The sequence below is a fragment of the Octopus sinensis genome, linkage group LG13 (assembly GCF_006345805.1).
Source record: "Octopus sinensis linkage group LG13, ASM634580v1, whole genome shotgun sequence".
NCBI classification, from domain to species: Eukaryota; Metazoa; Mollusca; class Cephalopoda; order Octopoda; family Octopodidae; genus Octopus; species Octopus sinensis.
In genome coordinates, this window is record NC_043009.1 from 44,531,348 (window position 1) to 44,559,091 (window position 27,744).

The 27,744-nt window shown below is 37.1% G+C and overlaps 1 protein-coding gene across 4 annotated transcripts in view; it reads left to right on the top strand.

Annotated features, from left to right (window-relative positions):
* Window positions 1–27,744, top strand: part of LOC115218412 (GRB2-associated-binding protein 2) — a 170,406-nt gene that overhangs the window by 113,886 nt on the left and 28,776 nt on the right. For 3 of the 4 annotated variants that reach the window (XM_029788208.2, XM_029788207.2, XM_036508340.1), the window contains exons 2-3: window positions 14,745–15,042; window positions 18,388–19,449. In XM_029788208.2, the coding sequence (XP_029644068.1) occupies window positions 14,745–15,042; window positions 18,388–19,449 (1,360 nt within the window). Of the gene's footprint in view, window positions 1–1,775; window positions 1,973–14,744; window positions 15,043–18,387; window positions 19,450–27,744 lie in introns of those variants that run through there. The other variant, XM_036508339.1, reaches the window with a different exon arrangement.

Genomic DNA, 27,744 nt, shown 5'->3' on the forward strand with positions numbered 1-27,744 from the left:
TATACAGAGTGTACTCAGTGCATTTTACTGTGACATCAGAACTACTGAGATTTAATGTGAGTTGATGCTCAATAGGAAAATTAATTATTTAACAGTTTGTCTCTATCACAATATGAGGGTTAACAATCAATCTATCATGATTAGAAACCATGATCAGAAACAAGCAGACATTAGTGGTTGGATAGGAACCATACTAAAACAGACATTAAGATTTGGAGCAGTCTTCTAGCTTGCCATCTTCTGAAAAGTAGATGTTAAATAACAGTGATAAAAACAGTTGTTAGTTTGTTCTGTTGCGATATAAAAGGATTGTTAATTGGTCAGTGTTGTGAGTTGTTACTTGTTAGTTGGTCTCTGATGTGATATAGAAGTGTTAAGAAATTTTTTTTAAAATACAAAGTTTTAAAAACTTATTTGCTTCTAAAAACATTTTTCTTTACTATAAGTGAACATCTGCAGTATTAGAGTTGATGGTGATGACGATGATGATAGACTTTGCGATTATATTCAACGAATAAATCTAACATTATCCTGTACCCATCATATATTTAATGTGTTTGTTTGTTTGTGTGTGTGTGTGTGTATATATATATATATATATATATATATACACATACATGTGTGTGTGTTTATAAAACAGCAAATGATAATTAATATCTGATATCTGTTAATATCTCACTCAGCATATTGGTATCTTAAATACACACATACACACACTTTCTTAATGATTTAGAATACATATATGCTAACACTTGCTCATGGATACACACCCAATCAAACACACATATACAGAAGCACACACACACACACAAATTTGCTTGTAGAAAACCAATTAATTTCTACCACTAATGTTCTTGAGAAAGGCATAACTCTCATACAGTCTCATCCTTCACACCACCTCATATAGATTTTAAGCCTTGCGATTCTGAAAAAGAAAATGGTAAAGTTTCTTTTAGGAATTCCTTTTTGTTGATCATAAAATTTGTGGGTTTTGTTTCAAATGTATGTATGCCTATAATTTTGTTTTTATATGAATTTTTGGTGGTGATGTTCATGATGGTGGTCGGGGGTTTAAAGTGAGGCTTAAAATTCCAAAAACTCCAATATTACCACATTCCTTGAATTACCAGTCTTTAAAAAGTATATAAATAAATATTTTTAAAAATATGTAAATAAATATATAAATTAGAAACTGATTTGTGTTGACTGACTGCTTGCCTGAATGTGTATGACTTTGAGTGTGTGTGTGTGTGTGTGTGTGTGTGTGTGTGTGTGTATGTGTGTGATTATACATAGCTGTATATGTGTGTATGTGTGAATATGCTTATATGATCAAGTATATGTGAGTCTATACATTTGTGGGTTTGTATAAATGTTACGTTTGTGGGTGTGTGTGCATATATGTATGTATATGTGTGTGTGTTTATATGTATGTATGTATATGTGGGTGGGTGTACGTATATATAAATAAACATGGGTGGGGGGTGTTCACACAAGTCTGGGCAAACAGACAGCCACCACGCTCATAAATATACACTCACACACACAGGTGTGGGTGTATATACAAACATAACCACTCATTCACATCATGTATGTTATACATACATACATACATACATACATTCATTCACATACATACACACGCACACACACACACACTCTGACGTACATTCATAGAAGCAGACAATCAGGCAGATATCACTCACACACAAAAAAAAAAAAAAGAATACAAAAAATCTCAAATCGCATTCTCTCCCCTCTCCCCCTCCTTCAAGTTTATTTTAAAAGAAAATTCTATATCTCTAGCTATTTCCTGAGTGCAACTACATCAAACCTGCTTGAAACATTTTTTTCCCTGCCCAACCTTTCCAATAGTCATGGCTATCGTTCTCCATGCAGGCAACCACAAACTAAACGACTGTGTGTGTGTGTTTGGGATTAATCACAACTGTTGTTTGAAAGTGGATACAAGGTAAGCTTTTACACATAAACACACACACACATATATATGTATTATATACACACACACACATATATATATATTATACACACACACACACACCTATAGATGGGACATAGATGTGTATAGATCTATGTAGACATGGATGCTTGTGTGTGGGTATGTATATATGTATATATATATATATATAGTGTTCTGTAAACTATATTAACTAAAGATTGCTTGGAGACAAGGCACATTATATAAATCTGTCTAATCTCAGTGTCTCTATAGAATAAAAAAAATATTAATAGCTCATATTTTAAATACTGTATACATTAGATTATATAATTATATATATTTTTATATATTATATATGTAATTTCATATATGTGTGTGTGTGTATATATATATATATATATATATATATATATATATAATCATGTCATGAGTTCAGATTTCATACTGGCCACCTATATATATATATATATATATATATATATATATATATATATATATATATATATATATATATATATATATATAGGTGGCCAGTATGAAATCTGAACTCATGACATTTGTGTTACCAACATAAAACTCAGCTCTTGAGTCACATCTGTAACTTTTCAGATTAAGAGCCCCACAAACACACACACACACATCTGTGTATTACAATATGTGTATCTTAATGTTGTCTTTGTGTATCCCTCCTGGCATACTAAGAAACTATTTATTTACCATTTACTGTTTCACATAGTGGTGGAGTAGATTTTACTCACAAAACTCTTACCGAGTTGGTTAGATGGTGGATTGTACTTTAGTTTTGTTATGTCATTTGTTTTCTGTTTGGATATTTCTGGTATCAACATTTTCATTCTGCTGAGGTCAAATTTCCCTTTCATCCTTCTGGGAATCCATAATATAAGCACCAGTTGATCACTGGGATCAATGTAATTGGCTAGCCACCTCCCTAAATATTTCCAGCTTTGTGCCTATAGAAAAGATTATTATCCAGGTAAAATGCCAAAATTCTTAGTAGTATTTAGTCTGTCTCTATGTTCTGAGTTCAAATTTCACCGGGGTCAACTTTGCCCTTCATCCTTTCGGGGTTGATAAAAGAAGTACCAGTGAAACACTGGGGGGTCAATGTAATCAACTACTCCCCTCCCCCAAAATTTGAGGCCTTGTGCCTATAGTAGAAAAGATTATTATTATTATTATTATTAGTTCAAATCCTCCTGAAGTCAGCTTGGTTTTTTTATTCTTTTAGGGTTAATAAAATAAAGTACTGGGGATGATGGAATTGATATATGCCCCTTCCCACCAAATTACTGAAATTTATTATTATTATTGTTGTTGTTGTTGTTTCTACAATTGGCATAAGGCCTGAAATTTGGGACAACGTAGATAGTTGATTATATCAACCCTAGTCTTTGATTGGTACTAAGTTGACCTCAGGAGATTTGAACTCAGAATGTAGCGATCCAGAAGAAATACCACAAAGCATTTTTACATTGATGCACTAACTGTCCTATGAGGTCACCACCTTCATCATTATCATCATAAAATGGACATTAAATGATGATGATGATGATGATTTGGACAGTTAGTACATCAGGGTAAAAATGCTTTGTGGTATTTCTTCTGGCTCCTTGCATTCTGAGTTCAAATCTCCTAGGTCAACTTTGCCTTTCATCCACCTAAAATCAATAAATAAGTACCACTCAAAGACTAAGGGCGATATAATCAACTACCCACCTGGCCCCAAATTTCAGGCCTTATGCTTATTGTAGAAACAATTATTATTATCGTTATTATTATTGTTGTTGTTAATAACGATCGGATATTAACATTTTCTCACTTCTTCCCTCTCCTGTTCCTCTCCCTTCTACTCCTGATCTATTTACTTTCTATTTTTAGATCTTCATTATTTACAAATATTTCAGCTACACCAACAAGCCAATGGGGGAACTGCTACATGTCACTTGACGTGCTAGAAATAACAGCAACATCTCCTTCAAAATGTTCTATAATCTTTAGAACAAAATTACATAATGTACTTCTGTATACACTGGGTCTGTAAAAAAAAAAATGATTGAAGGGTCACAGCTGGAATACCTGTTTCTGTGTGTTTGTTGACTTGAGGTTGAATAAGAACATATTATAATCCAAACCTACCAGTCTCCTCCTCCTCTTCATAGACATCATCATTAATTTTTTTACGGTCTGATTTGTTGTTTTTGGTTTTCTTCACCTCTTTGTTTTGGTCTGTCATCTTTCTTATGAGACCCAAAGTAAAAAAAAAAATGTGATCTCAATACTTTACATGGCCTCTCAGCACACACACACACACACATACACACACACGAATTTGTCTGTTTTCCCTAAATTGTCTTCTGATGATTTCCTTAAACTCAGTAAATGACTGATACTTATTTTACTATCCACCTGCCCTCATCACCCCTAAAATACAAGATGACAGGCAAAGTTGATTTCAAATGTTTTTTTTTTCCTATTTTATTAAATTGATATAAGGCACGACTACAATTCCAGTGTTTTATAGATTTTGTCAAATTCACTGCCCCTTGCTTTTTCATAATAATAATTCTTTCTACTATAGGCACAAAGCCTGAAATTTCGGGGTATGGGAAGTCTTTTACATCACCCACCCCTCCAGCACTCAACTTGTACTTTCTTTATCAACCCTGAAAGACCAAGTTCACCTTGACAGAATTTGAACTCAGACTGTCAAGATGAATGAAATACCACTAAGCATTTTGTCCAGTGTGCTAATGATTCTACTATTCATTTATTTGCCACAAGGGTGAAGGATGAAGGGGACAGTACAGAGACAGACATAAAGTGTTGGGGGTTTACATATAGTAATGAATTGATAAAAATATAAATAAAGTATACACGGTATACACTTGAAAAGAAAGGACATATGCATAGCATACAAAGGTAAAAAAAAAAGGGTGAGGGAGGATGCTAGAGATGTGGCCCTCCTGATACAGGAATGCCTCTAGGGATAACCAAGGAACCCCACTGTCTGAGATTTCCCTGAAAACCTAGTGCCCTTGCCAATTCCATCTCTCTGACTCACAGGTCTACACTTAGAGAGGTACCATCCACTCTTACAATTTTTGCAACTTTCACCCACCTTTCAATAAACTCACTCGAGGACAGCACTTCCCTCTCCACTCTCAATTTCCTTTTTCAAGTGAAACTTGAAGTCAATGAGATCTCTACCAAAGAAGAATATCTGTCCTCATGCCTTTCAGCCATGTCCACCGAACAGCCTCTTTCGCCACAGCCACCAGGCAAAGGAAAACTGCCTTGCCTGCCCGATTGAAGGAGGGTGGCAGTGCAACCATCACTACAGACTCAGCCGATAGATGGATCTGTCCCACATGCGAGAGCAGCTGTTCAACATAACCCCACAAGAAATAATACATTTTTAAATCTCTCAGAGAAATTTATGCAGTAGCAGCACGATAAAGTGATAGTATGCTGTCAACTTAATGTGACAGTCGAAATAACAGTAGCATTCTTCCCTTTCATGGGACTGTCACATTAAGTTGACAACATACTATAACCCCACAAGTTGACAATGCCCAGTCACTGAACAAGGGCATGCAGAATGGTATTGTCACTCTGTGCGCCCCTTGGACAAGTCCGTCTGATAGCACATCTGTGCCTGTAGAGTTTATCTCAAACTGGTAGCACTCCCACCCCAGTAGTACTGCCAGGCTAAGGACATCTGGAAATTATCCATGATAGTTTCCGACTAGAAAGTCCTCCGGAACAGACTAGCCAGTTCGTTCTCATCGGTGCCCAATAATCCTTTCTACTATAGGCACAAGGCCTGAAATTTGAGGGGAGGGGGCTAGTCAGTTACATCGATTCCAGAGTTTAAATACATGGAAGACCAAGTCAGCCTCGGCAGAATTTGAACTCAAGATGTAAAGACAGATGTAAAGCAACTAAACATTTTGTGCTAATGATTCTGCCAGCTCACCATCCTTATAATAATAATAATAAGAAGAAGAAGAATCCTTTCTACTATAGGCACAAGGCTTGAAATTTGGTGGGAGGGGACTATTTGATTACATCGACCCCAGTGTTTCACTGGTATCTAGTTTATTGACCCCAAAAATATAATAATTCTTTCTACCATAGGTACAAGGTCTGAAATTTGTGGGGAGAAGGTAAGTCGATCTCATTGCCCCCAGTACTTGACTGGTACTTAATTTATCGACTGCGAAAGGATGAATGGTAAAGTCGACCTTGGTGGAATTTAAACTCAGAATGTAAAGATGGGCAAAATACTGCTAAGTATTTTGCCCAGTGTGCTAATGATTCTGCCACCTCACTGCCTTTAACCCTAATAATAATAATTCTTTCTACTGAAGGTACAAGGCCAGAAATTGGGTGGGGGGACTAGTCAATTACATCGACCCCGGTGTTTCACTGGTACTTAATTTATCGAACGCTAAGCATTTCATCCAGCATGCTAATGATTCTACCAGCTTGCTGCCTTTAAATAATAATGATAATGATGATTATGGGTTTTTTTTAACAATAACACTCTTACAAATTTTAAGGGTACAGTGGATTAAATTGACCATAGTATTTAGTCATGTATAGGTTAGACTTTTTTTTAGATGAATTTTTAAATTTATAATTAGGGGTTGGGATATGATTTTTGGATAAATAAAAATTCAGGGCCTAGGCAATACCTGGTGACTTGGGGTGTTTTTAATTCTGTAATTACAAGGGTAAAAGTTTAGCTCAAAAAGTTGACCTATATATCACAATTGCCATTATCCCCTCCTCTGAAATTAGTGGCCTTATGCCTTTGTCAGAATCAATAGGACATCTGAATGTCTTGTTATATATATTTTGATTCTTTACTTTCTGAGTTCAAATTCTGCTGAGGTCAGTTTTACCTTTCATCTTTTCAGGGCTGATAAAGTACCAATCAAAAATGTTGGTGCTGATAGTATCAACTAGCTTTTGCTTCCAAATTTCAGGCCTTATGATTTGAAAAGGGTAAAGATCCCACTTTGGTCATGAATGACCATAGGATTGCACCTAGGAAATTTCCCTCTAAGGCACAAATCTGGGCAAAGCTGTTCATGGAAGACCAGCAGTCACTCATGCATACCAGCCTGCCCTCTCCATGCTGCCAATGTTATCCATGGGAAAGGCAAATGCCAATACAGCTTGGCACCAATGACATAGCATCTCATTTCTACAGCTGAATGAACTGGAGCAACATAAAATAAAGTGTTTTGCTCAAGAACACAACAACCAACCTGGTCCGGGAATTGAACTCGCTGCCTCATGATTGTGAACCCAACACTCTAATCAATGAGTCATGTGACCAGAGGTAGTGGGTGGATCAGCAGAATTGATAGAGCATTGGATGAAATTCCTTCAACATTTCTTCCATTTTTGTATGTTCCAAGTTTAGAATCTTGCTGTGGTCAACTTCGCCTTTTATTCTCCTGGGGTGGGGGAGGGAGAGGGTCGATACGATAAATTACCAGTCAAGTACTGGGGGTCAATGGTATCGACTAACCCACTTCTCCTCCAAATATTGCTGGCCTTGTGCTTAAATCAGAAAGTGTTCTTGTTCAAGCAGATTTTTGATGCAAACATTTTGGATACAGTTCGGGTTTTTTATTTTAATTAAACTCCTGTATCTGGTTTCAATAGAAGTGAGTGCATGTGTTAATGAGAAGAGGAACCTAATCTAAAAAAAAAGAGATCTTAATATATCTATTTCTTCTAATTATCCTCAGCTTGCTTTTCACTATTGCTTTTGTTTAGCATTTAGTATTTCACTTCCACCCTCCTCCACAACCAACACCCATTTACTTCTAAACGAGTATTTTCTCATTTAGTTGCAAATGTATGTTGGTGTTTATTTCATTTTATTTTTTTTTGTTTTTTAGCTTTCATATCAATATACAAGTGACCCTCCCCCATCCCCTACTACCATTGCTCTCCTTGTCTCACTTTCTATTCTATTTAGCACTATACTATATTATTAGGGCAATGTCCTCGTAACCGTTATGTACTTGTTACTTTTTAGTTTATTTGTTTACATTGTAAAGTACACCCTGGTCTCAGACAGCATATGTGTTTAAATGTATCTGTCTGTAAGCCAATGAAGGAGCCTCTATGGGTGAGACTTTCTTTCTGATAGAAACAACAGCAAAACATCCCTCAAGTTACACCATAGTATCTTAAAATACGAGTGCACATTAGAAGATGTAGCCCAAGATACCTGTTATTGTAAAAAGACATTAATAATCACAGGTGGAATGGCAATGTTTATAAAGGTCTGTTTGATTAAGGTTGTCTTGGGTTTAAACAATAAATGTATAAATGTATCTGCTTTACTTTAACCGAGAAGGTTCAAGCCCCTAGAGGATGTTCAAATGGGATGGAGAAGAAATTGAAATAGTAAATATTATAAATGATCAATAGCTATTAATTAGCTGTTGAGTTCTAAAACACCTTAACCCTTTAGCAGTCAAACTGGCTGTATATGGCCCAAATATTCATGTTTATGTTGAAACCACCCAGATCCAGCCTATCACACTTACCCTTCAATGTCATTGTAAAAATATACAAATTATCATCAAAATTTCAAAGCTACAAAATAATGCATGATTAATTCAAGACAATGTGAATTAAAAAGTGTTGCATTTGATCTAGCAGTTCTGGTGGCCATAGCAGAAGGTCCTTGTTATGACAGCGATATGTATATGAGTGCTTTTATACACTGCATGACCATGTGAGAGGTCCTCTCAAGGTAAACAACATAGTATTCTGTGTTTTTACATTACATCCATGCTGTACTGGAGATAAAAGTTGCCAAGAGGTGATTGTTTTGTGTAGGGTTTTGCTGGTACCGTTTCTTTAAATTGATAGTAACTCTTTCTTTCTTTCTTTTTTTAAATACATCTACAAGAATAGGATGAAAGTACATCTCCTTGTTAGGATTTTTCAGACTGGAAAATAAAATTAACTTGAAAGAAGTTAGTACTGCTAATGTTTTGTGTGAAATGTTGCAGATTAAAGGTTGAAGGAAATGAAAGAGAGAGAGAGAGAGAGGGAGGGAGGGGTGCCCTGGGAGAGATGGATTAGGTAAAGTTTGAACTGCTGACCTTTGTTGAATAGTCTAGTGTTTTAACCTCTCTTGTCACTTCCTTTGTATTTAATACTACACTTATAATGATGTCTTGCTACAATTATTAACCTTTTGTGTTTGCTCCTACAAGAGATTTTAATCTCTATATTGTTCTATCTTCATGTATACACACACACACACACACACAAAGCAGAAATTTGATATTTCTTTTATTTCACATCTGTTAATGCACATTTCTGTAACATACATTCAATGATGACAAATTATAATGCCCTATACTAATTGCATACAAGGGGTGCCGAAAAGTTCCTGGCTTTGAGTAAAAGAAAATGCAGGAGGGTCTCAGTTAATTATGATTTTATTCAACCGATTCCCCTCTCAGATTCACACGCTTATTGCACTGGCCTTTTTGTTTTTCTAAGCCCTGTAAAAGAAACTCGGAAGGTTGGGCTGCCAACCAGGCCTTTCTTGATTCCCTTAAAGCCAAGAACTTTACAATACCGCCACCCACAGCAGTGGGAGTTTATCATGAATATTAAGGACTTCAACTAACATACCATAATTTTGTCATGCATATATACGACAGGCTTCTTTCAGTTTCCGTCTATCAAATCCACTCACAAGGCTTTGGTTGGCCCGAGGCTATAGTAGAAGACACTGGGACTGAACCAGGAACCATGTGGTTGGTAAGCAAGCTACTTACCACACAGCCACTCCTGCGCCTATCTAAAAACAATTAGCAAAAGCATGACATTTTATGAAGCCATACTCACTTGCATGTAACAGCTGTGTATACAAACTTTTAAGAAATTGTTTTCTTTATTCCAGATTCCTTTTGTCTTCAATTTCCTGATTTTCTATTTTGGGAGGCTATATTTAATATTTACTCTTTCTTTGACAATTTCTATAAATAGACCTTTTGGGATTTTTAAATTCCACCCTGCTTTGATCTTGGATGTGAACTAGTGTTTTTGATTGTCGGTAAAGATGTACCAACTTTTCTGTACTGCCTTTGGCGTAAAATGGATAACGCAAGGAGGGAGAAAAAAAATAACAATCTGTTTTTTAGAAAAATTTACAAAAGAGTCTGCAGTAATTTAATTTCTATTTTTATGTCATATTTATTAGATGGATTATTGTTGAATTCTTTTGAGTTTATTAATGTTGGCTGATAGAGTTTTCTGGAGTGTTAAAGAAAATAAGATTCCTCATGCAAGAAATAAATGTTTAGGTAACCAACAAAAGATTTATAACACATTAACTCATGGGAAGTCTAGACGATGTTGATAGTTGATATACTGTAAAATAGATTGGTTAAACTCTTCAATATAGTAATTATTAACAAGAGAAGCAGTATTAAAACCAAAAGGCAATTTTTGTATCCAACTTAATGTGGATGTATTGGTAGAGCTCTGAATATTGTGTTATTTACCTTAAGAGGATTTCTTATATGGGTGCATGGTACATACAAGCACACATGTTTATATTATTAGCAGATGAGAATTACTTTCTGTCACTAATAATTATTTTTTTGATAAACCTGCTGGCTATTTGCAACATCAGTGCCTGAATACACTCTGAAATTCCTTATATTGATGGCAGTAAGGTTTGGTTGGTATGCAGCTACCAGACATCTGCCACTGAAGAGATGGGCCATGTTGAAATCACATGATCTGGCAGTTTTGATCCCCGTGGTAGATGATTTTCATTTGCCAGAAATATGTGTGTACTTTTATCTACCATGCAGCTATATGAGAGGTCCTCTCAAGATATATAATACAGTATTTGGTGCTTTAACAATACATCAACTTTAAGTTGGCAATAAAAATTGCCTTCAATATAGTGCTTAAGGAAGGCTAATTACTCCATTTCTGTTGTCTTGGCAGTGCCACTGCATGGCTGCAGACTATTAATTGGAACCAGTAAGAGAGTATTCTTATCAGTTTACAATTTCTGAATATTTTCACAGCTGAAGGACCTTTCTTCTATGAAACCATTAAACTGTGAAATAAAGGGCTTCGTGGTATTTGACTGGTCATCAGTAGTTGACTGTTCACTGGGTAAATTTACAAGCCAAGTTATATGACTTTCATTAAAGCTTAAAATGAAATATCTACAGCAAGGTACAAAATTCCTGGTAAAAAGGTTGCAGAGAATATTGGTCTCAAATTTTGGCACAAGGCCTGCAATTTTAGTGGAGGGGCTAAGTTGATTAAATTGACCCCAGTACTCAACTGGTACTTATTTTATCAACCCCAGAAGGAAGAAAGGCAAAGCTGACCCCTATGGCATTTGAACCCAGAATGTAAAGATGAAGGAAATGCTACTAAGCATTTTGCCTATGGTTCTACCAGCTCACTGCCTTAAGGTTCTAGAAAATATTAATGTGAGAACAATAAACAATATATATAAATTCTCATTTATTTCCTGTAAGCCACCTGAAGGTAAACCTTTGCTGGCCTATTTATTATTTAATTCAACATGCCCAATACATTTACTTCCAAATGTTCATGAAGTACAGGCTTGAAGATTTAGATAAGGCAGTAATTCAGAAAAAAAATTAAACTTTCTAATTACAATATGTATAAAAAGACAGTTTGAATTTTGTTGTAAAAATAGTTTTGCCAATGAATGGAAAATATTGCTGAGATAAAACGTCAATGAAGAGTGCAGGTAACTTGGCAAAATTGAGATATGGTAAATTGATGTCTTGTTCAGCTGAAAAGAGTCATTATTAAGACTAGCTGAAACGAAAGTAAACAACTGAGTTCTTGTTCAGGCAGAGTTGTGGCTATAAGAGACAGAGGAAAGCCTTGAGTTTTATTCATATTGCAAATATATGGCTGAGAGATACTGTTCTCATTGGTTCAATAAACCAATGAAATTGGTGGAAAGCAAACTTCATCTGGTAGCTGGAGAATCACTACATTAGCTTCCTTTTAGATTGAGAACCAGCAATTAGTAAGCATTAAAATAATGCAAAAGATAGTGAAAACTGATGATATAGAGGGTGAGAGTTGGTAAAGGGATTGACAAAATATACAATGCATACTTGAGCAATGTGCAAATGATCTGCGTGATATGAGAGCAATATGCAACTGGATCTGCATTAGTGGCTTTGTATAATGTGTTTGCAAGATACAAGTGGCTCTGTCCCGAGGTTACACAACAGCAACGACAAACATTTTAAACTTTTTCAGCTTAAAAGTTTATATTACTTTTACAATCATGATTTTTTTCCTGTTCAAATGTTTGAAAATTCTCCAAAATGCAAGAAATGTGAATTTGAACGTGTATATGCCTTAATATCTTGTATGTTTCCTATGAGAGTATCTGGTTTTATTGATGTCTACACCCTGTCTGCAAACTATTTTAGTGTGGACAAATTGGTGTAAAAAAGAACCCACACACTCGCACACACATGAACTTAAGTTAGAGAGAGTGGGGAGTGCCTGTGTGTGTAATATATTTTTGTTTGCTTTCATCGAGCAGTTTATTCAGTAATCATTTCATAATTTTTCCTTCTAATTATATCGGTGTGTTTTATGGAATAGATGTCTGGTATGTGTGTATGTGTATGCACACATGATCACCTACACATTCGCATGCATGTGTAGGCTCCTTGATAAGTAGTAAAACCAGTTTCTATTACCAGTCTTCAGTGCAAGACACTCTCCTTCTCTCTCTGTCATTTTAACATGTTTTTCCATGTTAGCATGAATTGGACAATACTATCTCATTACACATCTCTCTCTCACACTCACTCACTCACACACACACACACACACACATACACACACACACAGACCAAGTAAATAGTTTTCGCTACCTATATGAATGCATTTCAAATTTATTTATTTATAATTGCTTTCAATAGATTTTCACTGGTTGTTTATAAAAATGTGTACTTGAACTTTTGTGTCTTCTGATCAGACAGAAAAGAGACTTCAAAGTGTCATTTAATTCTAATTCTAGTTTTAACATAAACGATAAGACCAAGAAATGTGATTTTAACTACCAGAAAAGTTTGAAACCTGGTCTTTTACGTTTCAGTATTCTGATTGTATGTTCTTTAGTCTTTGCTTTTTCATTGTAAAAGACATTTTATTCTTATGGCCATGCTGGGGCACTACCATGACGGATTTAGTTGATCAGATCTAGCCTGTACTTAAATCTGATATTTATTCTAACAGTGTCTTTTTATTGAACCACTAACTTATAAGGATATAAACAAACCAACACCAGTTCTCATTCTGAGACACACACACACACACACGCGCGCACGTGCGTTAAGCTTCTACACAGTCGTTGTCTACCAAATTTACTTGCAAGACATTGGTTACCTCAAGACACAGTGTAGAAGACACAAACACAAGGCAAACCTGAAGCCACGTGGTTGCAGAGTGAACTTCTTACTCACACAACCATGGTCACCCAACCTGCTAGAAATAGGAGCCAAATCAATGATAATAATAAATGATTTCTTTTATTCGCTACAAGGCCTCAGGAGTAGAGCACATAGGTTACGCAGAAAAACAAAACAGGAAACAGTGGGAGATCAACAATGTGGCTGCAAAGACATCCTTACCAGATAACAATAAATGTAGTAATAACAGTAAAGATCCAATATAACAAGAGAGAAGATCTTCAAAATAGAAAGGTGACTCAGGGCACACCACACTCAACACAGAAATACCTAGATACATCAAAAGCAGGTACCTTTTCCTAGTTCTTACCACCAACCTATAGTTGCATACATAAGCTGGCCCAATTCCACTACTTGATCCAACTTTCAAAGCATTTACGGGGGGATGGTGGGGAGGCTGCATCTTTCTTTCTACCGCCAATGCTACCTTCCATCACATAATTTATAAAGAAATTCCTTAATTAATATTTGGATGTAGTGATTGAAAACAGGAAGTGTCTTCATATTAACAAAAAAACAAAATGAAAGTTAAACAAAGCTGCATTTTGGTGTGCAGTAAAAACATGCAACAAAAGTAAGGTTATTACTTTAATAATAATAATTCCAAATTTTGCGATAAGGGCAGTCATTTTAGGGGAAAAAATGAGTCAGTTACATCAACTCCCAAGTTCCACTGGTACTTAATTTCTCGACCCAGAAAAGATGAAAGGCAGTGTCAACCTGGGCGGAATTTGATCACAGAACATAGCAATGGGGGAAACACTGCTAAGCATTTCATCCAGTGTACTAACGATTCTACCAGCTCGCCGCCTTAATAATGATAATAATAATAATAATAATAATAATAAACAAAGAGAACAGAAAGTGCCAGGTAATTAACTGTACAGTCTCAAATGGTGAGAAAGTCAATGTGAGAGGTATTGAGAAAATTACAAAGTACCAAATGCAATGTTGAAAGCACCCTTTAGTTATAGGTGCATTAGGAACTATCCCTAAAGATTTCAACAGGTGCATAGAGGAAATATGCATAAAACCTATTTTAGTGCTGCTCCAGAAAACAGTATTATTAGAGACAGCCAGGATTTAGGAAGGTTCTTGGCATCTATGTTTACTTGTTGTAGCCTGATATTAGGAATTTTTTTCTTTTTCCAACAGTTTAATCTGTTGTGTGTATATGAAATAATAATAATAATAATATTTTTTATATTTTCCAGAAATGGAAGCGGCGTTTTTTTGTGTTGTTCAAGCCAGCAGCTAGCTTACCCGAACAGTTTGTACTAAACTACTATGGAGATGAGCAGTGCCGCAAACGGAAAGGTCACATTGATCTGGAGCAATGTGAACAGATAATCGAATCGCTGGATGTCGGAGAATACCCGAATGTACTCTCGATCAAGACAATCCACAAAGGAAAAGAAAGAGTGTACTTTTTGGCCACCGAGACAGAAGACGACATGATCACCTGGGTACAAAACCTTTGTTATGTCTGTGGCATGAAACAAGAAGAAAATCGTAAGTAGACTTCTTTGATTCTCCCATCTATCTTTCTCTTTCTTATCAAAGTTCTGTCTGCAGTCTCAGGGTCCTAGGCTCAGTTCCATGGCATTCCACCATGGGTTTTTTTTTATTATCCAAAGACATGCGAGTGAAATTTTGTAGAGAGAAACTGTGCTGAAACTCAGTGAACATGTGTGTATGTATATTTGTGCATGTGTATATACATGTATATATGGAAGACACTAAACCTTACAGAGAAAGATGGCAAAGGACTGGGATATCTGGTGCCTTGCTGTACTCAAGCAAAAAGACCCATCCTCCATGGCAGAAGTGTTAATGCTACTCCTCCTGATGAAGGAGATTGGCCTGCAAGAGTCACGTGCCAGTGCCACATAAAATGTACTTGTGCTGGTGACACGTGAAAGTGCTCATACCAGTGCAATGTTAAAAGCACCCAGCACACTCTGTAAAGTGGTTGGTGTTAGGAAGGGCATCCAGCCATAGAAACCAACCGAAATCAGATTAAAACCTGGTGCAGCTCTCCTACTTGCCAGCTCTGGTCACACTGTTCTACAGGTACACAATAAATCCTTGAAAAACGAGCGTAAAACGATAATGATGTTTGTGCATGTGTGTATATATATATGTATATATGTTTGTGTGTATATATATTATCATTTTAGCTTTCAATTTTTTGTTTGCATGTACCACAATTTAATGGGGTAAATTTTTCTAAAGCCAAACGCACTTCCTGTTACCAACCCTCATATGTTTCTGAGCAACATAATACCCCCCCCCACTCACACCCATAGCCATATGTGCTTTCACAGAATATTGGAAAGGTATGACACTGCTTATATGACAATGACACTCATTTATAACTGTCATGCAATATCACGACAAGGCAACACATACACACCCTAATATCACAGGCTTCTTTTGGTTTCTTTCTGTCTACTAAATCCACTTGTGAGACTCTGGTTGGCTCAGGGCTTTAGTAGAAGACACTTGTTCAAGGTTCCACGCTGTGGGACTGAACCTCAAACTATGTGGTTGAGAAGCAAACTTTATAACCATAGAGTCATACTTGTGTCTCTGTTGTTTTATCTCTCTCTCTTTATCTATCTATCTATCTACATATATATATATATATACTTTATTTAAGGCAGCAAAAAATTCAACAAAAACCTGTTACTCTGAGTTTCACGTTGCCGTTCATTGGACAGTTTTTGCTAGAATCACGTTGCCGTTCATTGGACAGTTTTTCTAGCAAAAACTGTCCGATGAACGGCAACGTGAAACTCACAGTAACAGGTTTTTGTTGAATTTTCTGCTGCTTTAAATAAAGCATATTACTCTACCACTGGTATTTGAGTACTCTTTTTTCCACCTTGTTTCACATTTATGTGTTTACTCCGGTATATATATATATATATATATATATATATAAGATAAAAGGGGATTTATAAACTGAGATGTGTCCTCAGTCAGTACATCTGCAAACGCTAACAGAATGTATTCTTAAAATGACTGTATGAAGGAATAACTATATCATAATTTCCATTCTTGGACTTACTATATACAAATATATATATATATATATATATATATATACACACATACATATATATACATACATACATACAGTAATCCCTCGCCATATCATGTTTTAGTATTTAAGCTTACGTCAATTTCTCTGTGGTGTTGTTTTGCATTTATAATAAAATAAATATATATGTTGTTTTATCTCTCTCTCTCTCTCTATTTATCTATCTATCTATCTACACACATATATATATATATACTTTATTTAAAGCAGCAAAAAATTCAACAAAAACCTGTGTCATTTTCAGCTACTCTTTGGCATGGAAACATTATGCATTCTGTGTCCTTTCCCTACACTGTTCCGATCCAAAGTTTGTTTTATCAAATATCTCTCTTGTCTTCTTAGCATATGGCCTACTCATCTCTCTTATGTTTTTTAGTTATTTGTTGGTCAGTCGGTTACATCAAGTTGCACCATTTGTCTTTCTCTTCTTTTCGTAACCAGTGGAGCGCAAAGCACTTCTCACAACTGCAAGGTCATGAGATGGTTGAGACTTGTAAACAGGTTTGAGTAGGAACCGGAAAGTATAAGCACAATGTGCATGTGTACACTGGATTCATAAAACAGAAGAGAAGAATAAAAACACAATGCACATGTCACATCTCACACAGCTTTGCTGAAATTTTCTTGTTATTTCCTATTTACAAGATTCTAGAATTCTTTAATTTGCTTTTAACTATTTTTTCATGTGAATGGTTCACTATTGTTGCCTCTGCTATTACTGCAGCAGTAGTTATCCAAGGTTTTAAACCATTAACCATTCTGTTACTTACCTGCCTAAGATTACCCTTTGTGCTATGATAAGGAAGGAATTACATCCGTGTTTCTTGGTCTGCTACCACAACAGCTTCTTTATAGGATCCAGCTTCTTTATAGGATCAGGAGGAACCACGTCCGGTTTTGGCCCCTACTCCTCTACCGTTTTGACGTGGCAGGGCCCCCACTTTCGGAGGTGTCTTCAGCTTTGGTGTTGGGTGCATGTCTTTCTTCTTCTTCTTTCTTCTGTTCCCTGGCCGGATAAAATAAAAAGTGGGGGGGCAGAAAAGAAGAAGAAAGAAGACATGCACCCAACACCAGAGCTGAAGACACCTCCGAAAGGTGTTCTGTTACTTACCTGCTTAAGACTGCCCTTTGTGCTATGATAAAACTTTTTGATGTAAAGTGATCCAAATTAAAAGCTCCCTTCAAAATTCTATGTTAATTTATGTTCCAGACAAAGTTACTTCACTAAATTCTTCATTATTTTCAAAATTAATTGAAACAAAAAGACAAGTGTATTTCAGCATAAATGTGGTAACAAAAGGTTTTAAAAAACGGGAGATTTAACATGTGAGAGGTAGGACCATCTTAATGGCATTATCAATCTCCAGGCAAAGCAATGCACTGTTCCTTAAATACACCACCATAACATGAGACCTTAAACTAATGAGAATACTGGGCAACTGACCAGAGGCCCCCCATAACTTAGGACAGCACTGCTGAGAAGAATTGGGAGGTCATGCTGTTTATAAGATATCATCAATGAAGGATACACAACGTTGATTTCTTGTCATTTACTCTTGGTTTATTCAAGGAATTTGATTTCACCACTATCAGTATTGTGGGCAGTGGTGTTGGTGCATTTTTTTGACCAATAAAAATTGTTTTAACAACTTCATGTAATTCTCTTTCTTTCCTTTCTTTTTTGATTCCTTTGAATTTTCTCTTCATTTCTTCTGCTAATAATTACATTCCTGTTCTTGTTCTGCTTTCAGCCACTGATATTCCCGGTCCACCACAGCCACCAATGCGTGTAGACTCACATCGATCACAGACATCAAACACATTAACATCTCAACCTAGGTATCAAGCCGGACCAAATTTACCATCTAACAACCAGGACTCCCCGTATCTTTTTATATCACAATGTCACTCAGGACAGACATCAAAGACATCAAGTGAGCGGCACCGTTCCAGTGTGGATAGTATACCCGATGAACTGGCTCCCCCACCACCTCCAGCAAAACACAATAACTACATGTCAGGGGAATCTATCACTGATGCGCACTATGATCATCCACGGTCATGTGATTCTTTTGTGGAAGATGATGGTGTCTACAAAACCCCTCCAAGTCGAAACATGACATGGAGCAATGGGGAGGCTTCAATGATGTATGATGTGCCTCTCGCTACTCGGAATGGATTTTCCCGGGAGAGATTTTCCTCTGAAAGATCTTCTTCAGATATGAAGGATGTTTTTTATGATGTCCCCCCGAGAAAGTCAGACCCGAGTGTGTGCTATGACACCCCTCCCTTAAGAACATCGAGCCTAGACCCTAAGGTGCCAGCACGGCCACAAAGGCACATGTCCAATTCAGAAGCTTATCAGAATATACCGTATAACAGCAAATGCTATTACAACACATCTTACGGTTCTTCGTCTGTAAACCTTCGTGGGCAACCCCCAAGACCTGCTCCCCGTGGTCACAGCAAAAGCTATTCTCTCAAGACCTCGAGTCTCGATGGAGAAAATCTTAATTTGAACTTATGCCCGCCCCCTCCATGTGGTTCTCGAGACAACCAGCCTTCACATGGCTACGTAAATGCTCCTGCATTAGGTTCAAATTCTGTGAGTCCAGACAACCCAGATGACCTCTATGTACCAATGGAAGGACCCACCCAAGACACAATTCGTGGTAGATTAAGCGCTGATCAAAGCTTTGTTGATGCCAAACCTTATAACTGTGTTGCAATGAATGAGGCTGTTTACACTGATATGTCTAAACCTGGTCCGTGTGCAGGAAAAGAGGCAATATGGCCAAATCAGAATCAAGCAGGTAAGTTATTCTGTTTTTATCATCACTAACATACAGAGTAGATGTGGGTATATTTTAGTCTTGGCAGACAATGCCCCTAGTGCCAATAGTACAATACAAAGCACCCCAGTCTGTGGTGTAAAGCGATTGGCAATAGAATGAAGATCCAGCCATAAAAAAAAACCATAACCTTGCTCCAAGAAATTAAAATAAAGTAAAAAATAAAACCCCCAAAATTATAAATCACAAAAAAATGAACAGATGTATGTGCAGGCATGGCTGTGTGGTAAGAGGCTTGCTTCTCAACCACATGGTTCTAGGTTCAGTCCCACTGCATGGCACTTTGGGCAAGTGCCTTCTACTATAGTCTCAAGCTAACCAAAGCCTTGTGAGTGGATTTGGCAGATGGCAACTAAAAGAAGCCTGTTGTGTGTGTGTATATATATATATATGGATTGATTTCCTTCAACAACCTTAGCTTCAAAGACACTTCTGTTGGTTTGGTCATGCACTTTGTTGCCCATGGATTAAATCCATTTGTGGTACAGTCACACCAGAACCCCAAGGATGGCGCAAATGGTGAGACAGAGCTAGCTGTAAACTTGGATTAATATAATCTGGCTCCTTAGGGTTCATATAAGGTTTTTGTGCCCCTGAAAAAGTTTTACTTTAGATGTATGTATTGGTATGTATCACAAGAAACAACTAGGTTTCTTTCTCTAACATTTTACATCTTCTTAACAACACAGTCCTGCTTGCACTTATTGTATGGTAAAATTGGAAAGAGATTTATTTAGTTGCTAATATTGGCAAGTCAAGCAATCACATACCAACTTCTTTATTGGATTGCTTTGATATATGGGAACATTGAGAGAAGACATGGCCAAACTATCAAACTTTACTGCATACAATACTTGTATAAACATATTGTATTAACATGAGATTAGCTGTTTGTGGTATTTGATTCAAGCAGAATATGGAAATAGATTTAATTTGATAATTTTGATATCATCTGGAAATACAAAGGTTAAGGTGTGTTAGCTTTTGTTTTGTACGCCTAACTGCAGAAAGTTGCTGTTACTATTGTGTGACCTAAGCCTAAGTACATGACACAAAGCATGCATCAGTTTATTTCATTCATTATCAAAGCAGTTTTGACTTCCCACTTTCTAACAGGAAGGGCATCTGGCAATGACAACCCGGTTGGTGGGTTTTAATTCTGTAGTGAGTTTAACTATATACACATGACTTGTCCTTTTTATACATAGAAACGGTCCTCCCCCCCCTCTCTCTCTCTCTCTCTCTCTATATATATATATATATATATATATATATATGTAAGAGAGAAAGAAAGAAACACAGATATATAAATATATATATATACAGGGTATATATTTGATCCATTCACATAAGGTATGGATTTCCCAATTACTTTCCATTTTATCACATGCAGTGCTTCACGGATCAGTACATTATATATATATATATATATATATATATATATATATATATACATATACACATACATACATACACACACATATATGATAATGATATATGTATGTACATATTTATATGATATGTGTCTGTGTTTGCCCTCAGCCATCGCTTGACAGTTGATGTTGGTGTGTTTATGTCCTTGTTCAGTGAAAGAGACCAATAGAATAGGTACTAGGGTTAGGAAGAATAAGTTCTGGAGTCAATCTCCAGCACGGTCACAGTTAAATGACTGAAACAAGTAAAAGAAGAAAAGAATATATATACTGTGGTTGATGTTAGAAAGGGCGTCTGGGTGTAGAACCCACACCAAACTGAAATAATAGAGCGTGACATGGTCCTTTGATTTTTGGGATCCTGTTGATTTTGAAGATAGAAAGTGGACATAAAATACTCGTGATTGCGCACACCCACAAACATGATATAATATTATTTAGATCTTAGGTTTGTATTAAATTATCTCATTTGTTCCCCCTTTATTGTATTTTTTTCTTCTTTTTCTCTCATTTTCTTTTCTTCTTCAATTTGAAAAACCTTCTCTGACTCATGTTTCATTTGTGAGAAGACATTTACGTATAAAGGAACAGTCTTTCTCTCTCTCTCTACCCAGACAGTATCACTTGTCATGTAAGAGTCATTTACAAAGCAGCTTGTCTAATCCATAAATATTGTGTGTGTGTGTGTGAGTAAGAGAGAGAGAGTGTGTGTGTGTGTGGTAGTGGGGGTGGGGTATCATTAGTATAGCATGATATGGAGTGTAGACTATGACTGCTAGAGAAACAGGAGTGGGACATGGTGGTGGTGGTGGTGACAAAGTGAATGAAATGTCATCGGATGATGACAAGACAGAGACTGGGATGACAGAACAGCAGCATATCAACACTTCCTGTTGTATGTCAAGGTTTAGAGAGAGTAAATTGATTGGGAAATGAAGAGGGAGATGGGGGATGGTTGAGGAGGTGATGATGATGATGATGATGGTGGTGGTGGTGGTGGTGGTGGCTGCAGTGATGGTGATGATGGTTGTTGTGATTGTTGAAATAATCATAGTGCTTATGGTGGTGGGGGTAGTTGTGGCTGCCATAGTGGTAGTGTTGATGATGTTGGTTGTGTCTACAGTGATGACACTAATGATGATGATGATGATGATGATTATAAGAATGGTAATGACAGTAACTCCTCCCCTCCCTCATTCACACCTTATCTGTAATTCTGATGAATAAATTTATCAAAGAGGAAACATTGGAATGTTGTAACTGTCATAGTCGCTGTTTGAAGGCCAGGCTTGAATGCTTGCAACAGTGTGGGCTCACTAGAACTCCTGGGTCCAGGTCTGGTGTTAAACAAGGAAAAAAGTAATTTAGTTTACCACCTCAAGAATAGGTACAGTTTATCCCTAGGAGCCCCTCACAGTTTTTTGCCAACCCAGTTTCAATCACAAAGTATATATCTGAGGTGATGGTAGATGATACTTGGGCCTCCTGGTGTCATGCACTGGTATGAGACATGGGATTATGGGATTGTAAAGTGAACTTTACTCTATGATTCTTCTAGAATTGGATAAATCTCCTTGTTGAGCCTCCCTGCTAATGTCTGTGCTAGGTGTTTGTAGAAGAGATATAGGAAAATTGTTGAGCCCAAACTTGCTGAAGAACAGTGTGGCTTCTGTCTTGCATGCAGCTCAACAGACTGTATGGTAGGTCTTTGAGAAATCGTGGGAATATTGTCAAGAGGTGTACCCTTGCTTTGTAGACCTCATGAAGGCAAGTAAGTGTATGCCGTGAGACTTACTGTGGAGAGTTTTGCAGGAGTTTAAGATTAATGGGCAACTACTGGTTATTGTAAAGCCCAGATGTTTGGGTAAATGGATCTAAGTTGAAACCTTTCAAATTGGGTGCTGGTCTTTGCTGAGAATATGTATTGTCAACTCTCTTTTTTATAATTTTTATGTGCAGCTGTTGTGGAAGTAGAAGTTGTGTTACAATCTGTAGGTGTAGGATCAGTTAGGTGATATTTGTAGATGACCTAGTGTTACTTGGCTCCTCAGAAGATGATCTCCAGCAAGCACTGAATGGGTTCATTGCTGAGTGCTGAAGGCTGTTATGAAAAATAAGTGTTGTTGCGACTGAGACACTGTTCCTCTCAAGAAAGTGTTCCCAGTGCACTCTGCGTACTAGTGGAACATCATTCAGATAAGTGTGAAGGTTTAAGTGTCGTGGGCCCATATTCATATGTGATGGGAAGCAGGTGTTGAATTAGGTGTTAGAATTACAGGTGCTGACACAGTAAAGTACTAGCTTCAGCATTCAATCCTCAAAAAGAGGACAGGTTGGTCAAAAAGTCAAACTTGCTATCTTCATTTTGCATTATATTCCTCATCTTTCTTTTGGTCATGAATGTTGGATAATGACTGAAAGAGTACAGTCACAGATACAAGCGGCTGAAATGGGATTCCTCTGGAAGGTCTCTGGTTTAATGTTACTTGGCAGCATGCACAGCTTGGCGATTAGAGAGCCTCTCTTCAGGTTGAGCTGCTACTTCTCAGTATTGAGAGCACAAATGATTAGAATTTTGCAGGAAAGAATTGCAAAGAGATTCTTCAAGTTGAACCAACCAGACAGAGACTTAGGGGAAGGCCAAGAGCAAGATGGTTAGAACCCTATGGAGAAGGTTCCTGAAGACCTCTACACCAACAATCCTCGTAGAAATAGAGCAGAGAAGGTGGATGGATGAATGGATTAATAATAAGAATAATAATAGGTTGTGTTATTAAGAAGGTATCCAGCTATTGAAAATTAGCCTCAATGAATTCTGTCTGATCTATGCAAGCAGGAATGATGATGTTCATTTGGAAGAAGCTGAGATCATAGCTGTGTAAGCCCATTGAGATAAACGCAATTGTTTCTCTTGCATAGATACTAAAAAAAAAACATATGCAAGGGAAGAGTTCCAGAGGGCTAACATTCTAGGAAGAAGGACTGCCCATGTGGTTAGTATAATTCTTAAGGAAAGGAGTGGCAATATGGCTGATGAGAGAAGAGATGAGGGGGAGAAGGGAGTGTATGCGTAGGGTTGACCTAAGACTAGCTAGCTCAGATAAGCAAAGACCATTGTCGTAGTGGTAGAAAGGTCAGGATGAGGAGATACAGTACATCTGTGGGTCAGTGGTTGGAGTGTGTTGGTGACTAACTTTATATTGACCAGTCAGGTGGCTTTTCTTTAGATGCCACCTGGGATAGATGCAGCTGTGGGTTTCTGAATCAGGTGAAGAATTTTCTGATCCTCAAGGGGAACTGCAGTCGTTACTAAGGTTTTTGTTTTGCACGCAGCAAATCTACAGATATTTGGTAACCATGAACTGCTGTAGAATTTTTTTTTTTTAAGAGAAGGTACAGCAGTAGTTCTCTTAAATTTTGCTAGTTTATTTATTGCTTATTGTGCTAGTTACCTGCTTTTCTAAACTTATCCTTGAGGTACAAGGCCTATTGAATCCTTAATCAGAAGGATTGATTCCCATGACATCAGAGCATGTTCACACACTAGTAGGCTTTTGTGACACATGTCTAGGAACCATCCCTCCTCAAGTCTTGAATGCATTAGCTATAAGACCACCTTCTGTTCTTTGACCCCCTGAGTATGGCCGTCAACAGGTACCTAGTGATGGTGTGGCCTAATGTTTGTAGTGATCTTCATGGTTATTGTTGCGGAATATTTGTGTTTAGGGAGATAGGTGTGATATATTTTTCTTGATTGTGTCTTTTAATGTTGAAGGAGATAAGGTTAGCGTGTCACCCCATTTTCTCAGTTCAGGATCTTCTAATTTAAGTGTGAGGTAGAGAGGCTGCATGTGGTTGATACGTGTGTGTGAAGTGTATTCTTTTATTCTTTTCCTTGTTTCAGTAATTTCACTGTGGCCATGCTAGAGCACCATCTTTGATCTCAGGACTTATCCTGACATTTTCTTTTGCCTAACCACTAAGTTATGGGGACATAAAGACGCCAACACCGGTTGTCAAGCGATGGTGATGGGGAGAAACACAGACATGCTAATACATACATACATATATGATGGGCTTTTTTCAGTTTCCGTCTACCAAATCCACTCAAGGCTTTGGTCAGCCTGAGGCTATAGTAGAAGACACTTACCCAAGGTGCCTTATAGTGGGACTGAACCCAGAACCATGTGGTTTGGAAGCAAGCTTCTTACCACACAACCACAGCTGCACCTGTATGTATAGTTTGTATTGGCTAGTGCTTGTATGTGGCCTATATGCACAGGCAGCAGGTGGTTGGTGCTTGTGTGTGACCTCTATGTATAGGCTGCAGGTGGTTGATGCTTGTGTGCGGCCTCTATGTATAGGCTGCAAATGGCTGGTGCTTGTGTGTTGCCCGTATGTGTAGGCTTCAGGTGGTTGATGCTTGCATGTGGAAGTTTAAGGAGAAATGTAATGTATCATCTACATAGGACCAGATGTTGTTGAAGGGGTCATCAAGTGGGCTGTTACAATATAGAATAAAATGTGGGTGGCACAACCAAGCATTAGGGTACCTTAGAATTGGAGTACCCCAATGGGTCATGATGATATCTCACATTCTGATGTAAACATTTGTCTGTTCAAAACCCTCTCTGTGCACCCACAGGGTTTATGCCTTTAGGCTTTGCTGAATGTTATTAATTTGTGACACTAATTTACATAAAATATGTCCAAGTTCATCTTTTGTCCATTTAATTTCCTTTTAATCATAATTAACCTAAGACATTTCAGGTAAAAGTCAAACTGAAATTCTTTTAGGATCTTTATGGTTCCTGTCACAGATTTTGTATTTTTTTTTCTCTTCAATTTTCTTCTGATTGTTTTAAAATTTGGTTATACCTATTTAGTTTGTAAGCTAATTCATCATCATCATCGTTTAACGTCCGTTTTCTGCGCTAGCAAGGGTTGGATGGTTTGACCGGGGTCTGGGAAGCCAAGGGCTGCACCAGGCTCCAGTCTGATCTGGCAGTGTTTCTACAGCTGGATGCCCTTCCTAACGCCAACCACTCCTAATTATTGTTCTAATTAGGAAATTAAATTAATTTTTCCCATAAATTATCAAATAAAATGTTAGTAACTTTTAAAGTTTTCAAATATTGGATAATTTTAGCCACTCAAAATCCCCCACTGTACATACACATCACCATAAGTTTCACATTGGTGTCTGTCTCTATAGTGACAAGCAAAGCTGTAGTCTGCTCTGTTTTCATTGTAACCAGAATGTTGTATATGCATCACTGTAACACTTTCATCATTGCAACCATCACTATAAATTTTGATGAGAATTGCTTTGTGTTTGACAACAATCATGCAGAAAATGCCGGTTTCTGATTTGTTTTCTGATTGGCTAAAAATGATCAAACTTTGAATCTCTGTAGTAGTTTATCTAAATTCCATTTTTTTTTCTTTCTGAAGTAAATAAATTTCAGATTCAGCATGAAAAACTTACATCAGTATACTAAATTTGAAAATTTTCATTTAATTTTAAAATTTCAAATCTGTGATAGCAACAGAAAAACGATCTTCCTTTCACTTCAGTAACTATCTACTGTTGCTATCAACAACAAGGTCTCTGTTAATGGTGTTTTTTTTTATTGTTCTAAATTTAAACAAAGCTATAAAGGGTTTATCATTTCCCAGTAAAACATTTTCTCAGAATAACCCTCAACAGAATGAGGATCTCAAATTTGTTAGTTTGTCCTTGAGGCACATTTCATTGTCTGTTTTCTGAGTTTTTTTTTTAAATATTTTTTTATTTTGTTTGGTTTTGGTTTTTCTTCTTTCATTTCCTAATCTTATATCTGTAGACCAGTGATTCTCAACCATGGTCCATATGAACCCTGAGGGTCCATATAAGGTTTTTGGGGGTCCATGCAAGTAAAATAGTCAATTAGAGATCCATGGTTGTATTTTAAGTTGTATTTTTACTTTAGATTGATTTATTGCAAGAAGCAGTTCAGTTTCTTTCTCCAATGTTTTACATAATTCAACATGTTTCCAGCCACTAAAACATATTCACATGACCATAACCTACACAAATGAATGGATGAAGAACAAAATAAGTATTTTGAAAGAAGCATCTATAAAACTAGATTTTAAACATCGAATGACTATGGGGGTCCACCAAAATAAAATAGTAATCAAAGGGGTCCATAGATAAAAAGAAATGGTTGAGAACTACTGCTGTAGACAAAAAAACCTTAATTGTTCATCATCATCATCATCGTTTAATGTCTGCTTTCCATGCTGGCATGGGTTGGACGATTTGATTGAGGACTGGCGAGCCAGATGGCTGCACGAGACTCCAATCTGATCTGGCAGAGTTTCTACAGCTGGATGCTCTTCCTAATGAACGCCAACCACTCCGAGAGTGTAGTGGGTGCTTTTACATGCCACCGGCGTGAGGGCCAGTCAGGCGGTACTGGCAACAGCCATGCTCAAATGGTATTTTTTACATGCCACTTGCACAGGAGCCAGTCCAGCGGCACTGGCAATGACCTCGCTTGAATATTTTTTTATCGTACCACTGGCACAAGTGCCAGTAAGGCGACACTGGTAACGATCATGCTCAAATGGTGCTTTTTATGTGCCACTGGCATAGGAGCCAGTCAGCTCCCTGGCAACGATCACACTCAGATGGTACTCTTAGCACTCCACTAGCACGGATGCCAGTCATCGATTTCACTTGTCTTAACAGGTCTTTGCAAGCAGAGTTTAGTGTCTAACGAAGGAAAGGTATGCATAAGTGGGCTGGTTACGTCTCTGGCATAGGCCACAGGTTATG